The sequence below is a fragment of the Pongo abelii genome, chromosome 4, assembly GCF_028885655.2.
Source record: "Pongo abelii isolate AG06213 chromosome 4, NHGRI_mPonAbe1-v2.0_pri, whole genome shotgun sequence".
Taxonomy (NCBI): domain Eukaryota; kingdom Metazoa; phylum Chordata; class Mammalia; order Primates; family Hominidae; genus Pongo; species Pongo abelii.
In genome coordinates, this window is record NC_071989.2 from 149,026,392 (window position 1) to 149,036,044 (window position 9,653).

A 9,653-nucleotide genomic window follows, 5' to 3' on the forward strand; every position below is an offset into this window, starting at 1 on the left:
CAGCCTGCGCGACAGAGCAAGACCCTGTCTCAAAACAAAGCAAAACAAAAAAAGAGAAAAAAATTCTTGGTAACTGAGCACTGCTTGTCCAGCCCATTGAGTTTCTGTAGACAAATTGTAGGAACTGGCACAGCAAACTGGCCACAAAGACGTTAGGGGCGTGGACAGCAGCTGCTTGAGCTGCCTGCTGTCCAAGACTCCCGTATGTCATCGCGCAGCGTGGGATTTTGCGGCTTCCTGACAGCCCTGGCTATCGCTTGACTTGATCTTGGGTTTCACCAAGCCACAAAGGACTAGCGTCCCTCTCTCCTATCCCAAGGGCATTAAGCCTGTCTGGATAAAGTAGGAGAGGAAAGATTTACACGCAGTTCCCAACTTTACGTGACGTGACTAGGGAGGGAATTGACGGTCGCACCGTCTACCTAGCCCAAACGGGGCCACAGCAGGACAAGGAAGTAGCAGATCTTCTAGACGCGGTCTCTTCGCTCCGCTCCACCCGCACCAGCCGCGGCCCACCCACCTCTCCTGTAAGAGGGAGAACGTCCCGGAGACACTTCCGGCCCCACCCCCCGAGGCGGAAGCGGAGTCCCAGGCTACTCCTCCCGCAGTGTGGGTGGTTCCGAGGCTGACTCCCCTGCGGCGGCGCGGCTCGCAGTCCTTCTCAGCATGGACCGCACTTGTAAGGAGAGGCCCGCTGAGGATGGGAGCGACGAGGAGGACCCAGACTCCATGGAAGCCCCAACCCGGATCCGGGACACTCCGGAAGACATCGTGCTGGAAGCTCCGGCTAGTGGGCTGGCGTTCCATCCGGCCCGTGACCTACTGGCTGCAGGGGACGTGGACGGGGACGTGTTCGTGTGAGAGCGGGGCAGGGCCAGGGGCTCCGGGTCTGGAAGCTTCCCGGGGGTGGACCTGGGAACAGGAGAGAGGAGAGAAAGTTGCAGGGAGACAAATTTTGCAAGATTCATTGGGTCCAATTCATTCAGTAACATTCGGCTCTTATCACACCAATCTGTTGAAAGAACTGGAATGTCGTGACAGAGCCCAGATACCGTAGTAGGACAAAAAGCCCTTTAAGGCCTTGTTATTTCCCACCGATTATTATTTATTTGCTTACCTATTTATTTTTGAGACGGAGTCTCGCTCTGTCGCCCAGGCTGGAGTGCAGTGGTGCGATCTGGGCTGACTGCAACCTCCCCCTTCCGGGTTCAAGCAATTCTCTTCCTCAGCCTCCCGAGTAGCTGGGATTAGAGGCGCCCGCTACCACGCCCGGTTTATTTGTTTTGTATTTGTAGTAGAGACGACGTTTCACCATCTTGGCCAGGCTGGTCTTGAACTCCTGACCTCGTGATCCACCTGCCCCGGCCTCCCAGAGTGCTGGGATTACAGGCGTAAACCACCGCGCCCGGCCTCCTACCGGATTATTATATTGTGCCCGAGACAGGCTCAGCAGGCCCCTTTAATTGATTTTTCAAACCACAAATCTTGGCTCACGCCTGTAATACCAGCACTTTGGGAGGCCGAGGTGGGCGGGTCACCTGAGATTGGAGCTCCAGACCAGCCTGTTCAACATGGTGAAACCCCGTCTCTACTAAAAATACAAAACTTAGCCTGGTGTGGTGGCGCGGGACTGTAATCCCAGCTACACGGGAGGCTGAGGCATAAGAATCGCTTGGACTGGGGCGGTGGAGTTTGCAGTGAGCCAAGATCGTGCCACTGCACTCCAGCTTGGACGACAGAGTGAGACTCAAAAAGAAAACAACATAAATCCGAGCAGACACTCCCTTGATTAAAACCCTTCAATAGTCTGCTTTTAGGATTTAGTACAAATTTCTCAATCCCGCCTTCAACACCCTGACCATCTGTGCTCATTCATCCATACCTTTTAAAAATACATCTTGGGCCGGGCGTGGTGGCTCACGCCTGTAATCCCAGCACTTTGGGAGGCCAAGGCAGGCAGATCACCTGAGGTCAGGAGTTGCAGACCAGCCTGGCCAACATGGTGAAATCCCATCTCTACTAAAAATAGAAAAATTAGCTGGGTGTGGTGGCGGGCGCCTGTAATCCCAGCTTCTTGGGAGGCTGAGGCAGGAGAATCGCTTGAACCTGGGAGGCGGAGGTGGCAGTGAGCTGAGATCGTGCCATTGCACTCCAGCCTGGGCAACAAGAGCAAAACTCCGTCTCAAAAAAAAAAAAAAAAAAAAAAATCTTGAAACCTCAGCCCATTTGCACGTGCTATTCTGTCCGGAAAACTCCTTTCCCTTCACTTTTACCTACTATCTCTGAGTTCCCAGGATCTCTTCCCTCTTCCTCTCGCCCCTGACTAAAATTGGTTACCTGTTAGATGCTGCCATGGCACCAGGTGCCATGGTACCTTTCCCTTACTAATGAATGGTTGGTAACCATATGTCCATTTGTGTAATTATTTGAATGCTGTCTCCTTCACTAATGTTTTTCAAACGTCTTTGACCTTGCCTCACAGAGAAATAACCTTTTACATTATATATGAAGCTTTCTGATACAATTTCTGATTTTATTCTATTATTGTGTGCATGTACACAAAATGCTGATTGTAGCTTACTAGTCCGTTATATGACCAGAGTGTGAAAAAACACTGTTCTGGAGTGTAATCTGTCATCGGTTTTGTTCTCTATTTTATCTCCAGCCTCTAGTCTAGGGTAGATGCTCAATACATGTTTGATTCTGAACAAAAGATACAGGTTAGAGGCAGTGGAAAAGTTGAAGATGTTATGCTTATCAGATTTACTTAATGAATTTAAATCTCAACCCCTCATTAGCTGTAATGGCCTTGAGCGTGTTAACTTCTGTATTTTCATCTTTGAAAGGGGGAATTATACCTACCCTTGCAGAGGGGACAAGTTTGCAGTACAGCACCTAGGCAGCTCTTCAACAAATGTAGGTTCCCTTCTACTACTATCCATATTTATGGTGCCAGGCACTTGGGAGTTGCCCTAGACATCCACCTTTCTTCACATTCCACACAACTTTGTTGCTTCCCTTGTCTTAAAAAAGGTTCTGGAGGAAAATTCTTGGTTCTCCCCTTCCCCACCCTCAGCCATGACTATTGTGAAGAGGTTCGTTTTCCGAGGATTAAATTCAAACTTCTGCTTGGCTCACATGGTCTCATGCCCACCCCAGCCCATCTTTCTATATTCAGTCATGCTACTCTCCTGCTACAAGGAACGCTCCTCATTCTTTATCTCTGCTGCCTCCAGTATCTGGCCCTTGCTCTCGGCCAGGCAAATTCTACTCTTGTATGATCCAACCCACATGTCACCACCTTAGCTTTCCAGGGCTCTCTTCTCCCTTCCCAAGTATTCATTCAATTTGTGAATGTTTATTAAGCTACTTTTTCATGTTCAGCACTGGGACAGAGAAAATGAGCAGGCTCAGTTCTGCCCACCTGGAACTCACTGGCAATTAAGCATGTATTCATTCTGCCCTTTTTGAGGATCTGCTCTGAGGCAGGCACTTGGGGGTATTCCGTAAACAGTACTCACCTCAAAGTTGCTTACAGGCTGGTGCCTCTCCCCCACCTCCATTTTGATCTTGCCTCTTTTTCAGCACGTACTCTCAATGTACTGTAATTAATTGTGGCTTTCTCTAGCTCCTGCAGACCTGAAGTGCAAGAGCCTGCTCTACCTTACTGATTTTTACATTTCTAATTTCTGGGGCTGGTCTTTTGTCATTGATGTAACAAATATTTCCTCCACAGTGGTCCAGACCCAATCTTTGTCCAGGGTGGGGCTTTCAAAGATGATAAAGAGGGGTTGGGTGGGATCACAAAGAAATCTTGCGCAAATATACCTTGAATTAATATATATTGAAAAAAGCAAGACCTAACGTTTCAAACTCACTGGAAATGGAGAAATGAGATGGTAAACTTTTTGGGCTTAGAGGTGTAGAAGCAGGAACTCTTAGGTAGGTGGGAAGGCTGCTCTGTCTGGTTGGTTTCTGCACTCAATGCAACCCAGGCTGGGTCTGGAGTCATTTACCCTCCTTCCCCTCTCCCCAGCTTTTCCTACTCTTGCCAAGAGGGAGAAACCAAGGAGCTCTGGTCATCGGGTCACCATCTCAAGGCCTGCCGAGCTGTGGCCTTCTCTGAAGATGGGCAGAGTGAGTACTGGGGAAGACAACCAGCAATGTGGTGGAAGGGAACAGTGAGCAGCACCATGACCTGGGCACCTTTTCCCCAGAGCTCGTTACTGTCTCCAAGGACAAAGCCATCCATGTTCTAGATGTGGAGCAGGGCCGACTGGAAAGACGTATTTCCAAGGCTCATGGGTAAGGAGAGCAGCCAATTCTGTGTATGTGCATGGAGGTGAAGGGTAAGGACCAGGAGGTCGCCACTGGGACAGAGATGCTCCAAGAAGTTCTACATCTGTCTCTAGTGCCCCCATCAACAGTCTTCTGCTGGTGGATGAGAATGTTCTGGCCACTGGGGATGACATGGGTGGTATCCGTCTCTGGGACCAACGGAAGGAGGGCCCCTTAATGGATATGAGGCAACATGAAGAGTACATCGCAGACATGGCTCTGGATCCAGCCAAAAAGCTGCTGCTGACAGCCAGGTACAACTTCAAAGCTGCGTTGCCTCCCCTCCCCTCCCTGTGTGAAATGTCTTCCTCAAATGGACCTTGTGTCTAAGCCTACTGCTCTACTCTCTACAGTGGGGATGGCTGCCTTGGCGTCTTCAACATTAAGAGGCGTCGGTTTGAGCTGCTCTCAGAGCCTCAGTCTGGGGACCTGACCTCTGTCACTCTCATGAAAGTACAGCTGGTTATGGTGGGATGGAGGGGTGTGTGCTGGGGGCTTAGTCTAAGGCAGCTTTCACATCGTTTTCCCTATTTCCCTGCAGTGTGGGAAGAAGGTGGCCTGTGGCTCCAGTGAAGGTACCATCTACCTCTTCAATTGGAATGGCTTTGGGGCCACAAGTGACCGCTTTGCTCTGAGAGCTGAATCTATCGACTGCATGGTTCCAGTCACCGAGAGTCTGCTGTGTACTGGCTCCACCGATGGAGTCATCAGGTGAGGGGAGCCTGGACAGCCCTTAGGTCACAGGAAGGGCAGGCCCAGCTAGCCAGTACTCAACACTGTTCTTTCCCTGCCCAGGGCTGTGAACATCCTACCAAACCGAGTGGTGGGCAGTGTGGGCCAGCATACTGGGGAGCCTGTGGAGGAGCTGGCCCTTTCCCACTGTGGCCGCTTCCTGGCCAGTAGTGGCCATGACCAGCGCCTCAAGTTTTGGGACATGGCCCAGCTGCGAGCTGTGGTGGTGGATGACTACCGTCAGCGCAAAAAAAAGGGAGGACCACTGCGGGCTCTGAGCAGCAAGACTTGGAGCACCGATGACTTCTTCGCAGGACTGAGGGAAGAGGGAGAAGACTCCATGGCTCAGGAAGAAAAGGAGGAGACTGGGGATGACAGTGACTGAGGGAATGAATTGAATCTTGAGACAGGTCCTCACCAGGCAAGAGTCTTGCTTATTGGGCTGCATCCCCAGAGAGGATATGAATTATTATTTTTTGAAAAGACAGGGTTTTGCCGTCGTCCAGGCTGGAGTGCACTGGCATGATCTTGGCTCACTGCAGCCTCAATGTCCCCAGGCTCAGGTTGTCCTTCCACCTCAGCCTCTGGAGTAGCTGGGACTACAGGTGTGCACTACCACACCAGGCCAATTTTTGTATTTTTTTGGTAGAAACAGGGGTCTGCGTTGCCCAGGCTGGTCTTCAACTCCTGGACTCAAATGATCCACCTGCCTCTGCTTCCCAAAGTGCTGGGATTACAGGCACGAGCCACCACACCTGGCCAAAAAAATATATATTTTTTGAGACAAGGTCTCACTCTGTCACCCAGGCTGAAGTACAGTGGGTTGATCATGGCTCACTGCATCCTTGACTTCCTGGGCTCAAGTGATCCACCTCAGCCTGCCTGGTAGCTGAGACTTAACAGGCATGTGCCACCATGCTTGACTAATTTTTGTGATTTTTTTTTTTTTTTTTTTTTTTTGGTAGAGACCAGGGGTTTCACTTTGTTGACCAAGCTGGTCTTGAACTCCTGGGCTCAAGTGATCCTCCTGCCTTGGCCTCCCAAAATGCTGGGATTACAGGCATGAGCCACTGTGCCTGGCTGGATATGAAATTTTTTTTTTTTTTGAGACAGGGTTTCGCTCTTGTTGCCAGGGCTGGAGTGCAATGGCGTGATCTCGGCTCACTGCAACCTCCGCCTCCCAGGTTCAAGCAATTCTCCTGCCTCAGCCTCCCAAGTAGCTGGGATTACAGGTGTCTGCCACCATGCCAGGCTAATTTTTGTATTTTTAGTAGAGACGGGGCTTCTCCATGCTGGCCAGGCTGGTCTCGAACTCCTGACCTCAGGTGATCCACCTGCCTCAGCCTCCCAAAGTGCTGGGATTACAGGCAAAAGCCAACACACCTGGCCTGGATATGAATTTATAATACCCTACAGTACAGCACAAGAAGATGCACTCAAAACACTGATGTGAGGAAGTACTTGCCCCGTAGCAGCTATTCACTCTACCAGTATAAACAAACTCTAAGCTAGGGCAAGACAGCACAGACACAAGTATATACTAACCAGGGGTTTAATATAAATACAACCAGCATAGAAAGACCCAAAACTATACAGAAACCAAAACCAGAATGCCATGTGTTGGAGGCAAAGGGCAGAATTTCTGACCCCTTTGGCTCAGCTGCCCTTCCCCACAAATAAAAACCAACAAAGAGGACAAATCAGGACAATAAAGATTCATGCTAAGCTGTGGCAGAGGGGGGAAGGTATGATCGGGTGGGGGTGGGACAAGGAATGGCCACGTAAGATCACTGGGTCAGGTTGGACCCTGGGCTGGGAGGGGGAGGGCAAGGCCCCTCACCACAACTTAAGCCAAACCTAAGCTGCTCCCAGGTGCCACAGGTTCCTGTCCCAGCAGGGAGGCCGAAGGGCCTGGGCCCATGCCCCTCCCCACCTTTGGGGGTCAGATAGTGGCCACCCAGGCCTGCTGGGTTGGGGCCTGCCACGGGCTCGGCATGCCCATTCAGGGTGCCTGTGGAGAGAGAATGGAGTCACTGTTTAACCATGGTACCTGCCTCAGCCCCAGCAGAACACAGGAGGTTGGCCCCAGACTCACTAAGTGCCTGCAGCAGCCGTACAGACACAGCATCCTTGGCCACCTCATGCCCATCCCGGCCATCTAGGGTCAGCACAACCCAGATGAGGCCGCTGAAGGGCACTGGATGCCCAGGAATCACCACCTGGTACCAGAAGCGGTGCCAGCCAGCAGGTCCTATGCCCAAACACTTGGTGAGGAACACAGGGCTGCCCAGCTTCATTCGTTGGCACAGCAACTGCAGGGTAGCCCGAGCCCCTTGGGACCCTAACTTGTCCCTTGCCAAAGCCAACTGGCTGCCCTCTGGCTGTGGGGACCGCAAGAAGGGATCCACAAGCTGCTGGCGAAGTCGCTGCTTCAGGTCTGGCTTGAGCCACTCCACAGCCACCTGCTCTCCACAGAGGTGTGACTGCCCTGCAGGAAAAATGCAAAGACAAGGGCAGGTCTAAACCCTGGGCCCAAGCCTCCAGGTTGTGAGCCCTTTGGAGATACACAGTCCTGTAATTTGTAGCCTTCCCATTTCCTGGTAGTGTGACCATGGGTAAGAAAAGACAATGAAGCCTTCAGCCTCCATTATTTGCAAAGGGAGTATATAACACACTGCTACCTTACAAGTTTCCTTGGAGAAATACTGGTTAATTGCAGGCTTTGTCTGCCTCATAACCATCATAATGGCTAATCTTTACTGGGAAAACTTGCTTAAGTCAGTTAGTGTGCTAAGTACCATACACCCATTATGTTACTTAATTCTCACAACAGTCTGAGGAAACAGATTTTATAGTAGTAAAAAGCTCAGTTGGATTCCCTTGAGCAAATCAATTTCTCTAACAGTTTCCTCATAGCTTGAGGGTCCCGTGCCTATTTTGCGGTGTGGGGGTGGGGGAAGGTTGAGAATTAAGTCAAGAGGTAATACTCGGAAAGTGTTACAAATTTAGGTAAGCGGTGGTGGTAGCACCATTGGAAGTTTTAAAAATCTGAGATCAAATAGTAAAAGGTTGCAAATTCTGGCATGTTTGACTCTAAGATCTTGTAACTTTAACAGCTATGCTCAGTATAAAGTGCCGGGCAGAACGCGTTTGGCCCCAACCAGCACCCCCGCCGAAGCCTACCTTCCACCAGGGCCTTTTTGGCCATGGCAGCGGCCCGGTGCGAGCTGAATTTGAGCAGAGCGATCTGCCCTGGCGCCGGTCCGGGGCTGGGCAGCAGCCGCGCCTCCTGCAGGCCGGGACCCAGCGGCTGCAGCGCAAGCAGCAGCGCGCTGCGGGTCAGATTCGGCGGCAGGCCGTCAACGCTCAGCTCACACTTCTCGGTGCTGCGGCACACGAGCAGCGGGCAGGACGGCCGCAGCGGGTGGTTGTGCAGCGTGGCGATGGCGGCCTGCGCGCCGCGCCGCGAGCTGTAGCGGGCATAGGCGAAGCCGCGGTTCAGGCCGCTGAAGGTCATCATCAGGCGGAACTCGTAGAGGCGGCCCACGCGCTGGAACAGCGGGATAAGCTGGTGCTCGTACACGTCCTGAGGCAGCCGCCCGATGAACACCTCTGACCCAGCTGGCGGCGGGCTGCCCACCCAGCCTGTGGGAAGCGGGTATGTAAGGCCACCGTCAGGCGACGCTTTCGAATTCTGAGCCCACGGACCCAGCGCGTGGGGTTGGGAGGCGATGTGAACAAAGGTCTGTGAAATGGGTTTACACCCGTACCCTGGGTGGTTGGCATAATTAGGTGACCTTGTACTCTGTACAAGGTGTACAGAGTAGGTACACCTTGAGATTGGCCCCCTCCCTCGACGGGGCGGGTGGACGTGGAGCCACAGTTCCTCCTTTGCTGGGGGGTATAAATCCGGGTAGTTCGCAGTTTCTGACAGTGAAGGCTCGGAGCAGCCCCTCCCCCAAAGGGGGCTGCTGTAGCCGGACAGGCGGAGGGGCTGGGACTACCGTACCTGGGGGTGGCCCGCCATACTTCCTCTGCCCGTTCACCTGCACCAGGCGGATGCCTGTCTCCCTGACCCACGCCTCCAGCGCCGCCTTGTTCTCTGGATTCACCCTCTCACACCACAGCTGAGAGGGAAAGGAAGGTTGGAATGGCGGATCGCCAAGCCCGCCCCCACCTCTCCTGTGGTACTGGGGTCCCTAAAGCCGACCCCCGCTCCGGCGGGGCTCGCCGGCCCCCAAGTCGCCAGCCGCTTACCTCACAATCCCGCTTGGACTGCATGGCTCTCCCGCTGGCCCCCTCGTACCCTCTTTATAACTTCCTCCCCACCGGCCTCTGGAAGCTTCCCTACCCCTCCACCCCGCAAGCTCTCATTGGCTCTGAGCGCGACCCCGCCTCCCAGGGGGGTGGAGGTATCCACTGCACGTGCGCCGCCCGGGCTTCGCTCAGACCTTCAGGTGAAAGCTGCAAAGTCGCGGGTGCGTATGTACGGGCGCTGCCTCCCGAGGAGGAGCTCCCAAGCCGCAGGGTGGACGCTGGAGACAAGAACCTCAGGGTCACAAGTTTAGTGTCTTTCTCCCTTT

The 9,653-nt window shown here is 52.8% G+C and overlaps 2 protein-coding genes across 3 annotated transcripts; one reads left to right on the forward strand and one right to left on the reverse strand.

The window, feature by feature from the left end:
• The first annotated feature begins 582 nt into the window (after positions 1-582).
• Positions 583-6,770, forward strand: WDR55 (WD repeat domain 55). Its single transcript, NM_001132396.1, is given in 7 exon segments — positions 583-857; positions 4,037-4,137; positions 4,218-4,305; positions 4,413-4,592; positions 4,692-4,791; positions 4,880-5,049; positions 5,134-6,770. Coding segments are annotated over 7 exon segments (1,152 nt in total). The 5' UTR covers positions 583-666; the 3' UTR covers positions 5,456-6,770.
• On the reverse strand, positions 5,560-9,637 carry DND1 (DND microRNA-mediated repression inhibitor 1). Of its 2 annotated transcripts, XM_054555973.2 has the most exons (5): positions 9,328-9,637; positions 9,080-9,197; positions 8,254-8,715; positions 7,166-7,558; positions 5,560-7,081 (listed from the first exon to the last, which is right to left on the reverse strand). In XM_054555973.2, the coding sequence occupies exons 1-5, from the start codon at positions 9,349-9,351 to the stop codon at positions 6,858-6,860; spliced, it is 1,221 nt and encodes a 406-aa protein (XP_054411948.1). In that variant the 5' UTR covers positions 9,352-9,637; the 3' UTR covers positions 5,560-6,857. The 2 variants fall into 2 exon arrangements, with proteins under 2 accessions (XP_054411948.1, XP_002816016.1); XM_002815970.6 differs by having other exon boundaries at positions 5,560-7,558; positions 9,328-9,636.
• Between the last annotated feature and the right edge of the window lie 16 nt (positions 9,638-9,653).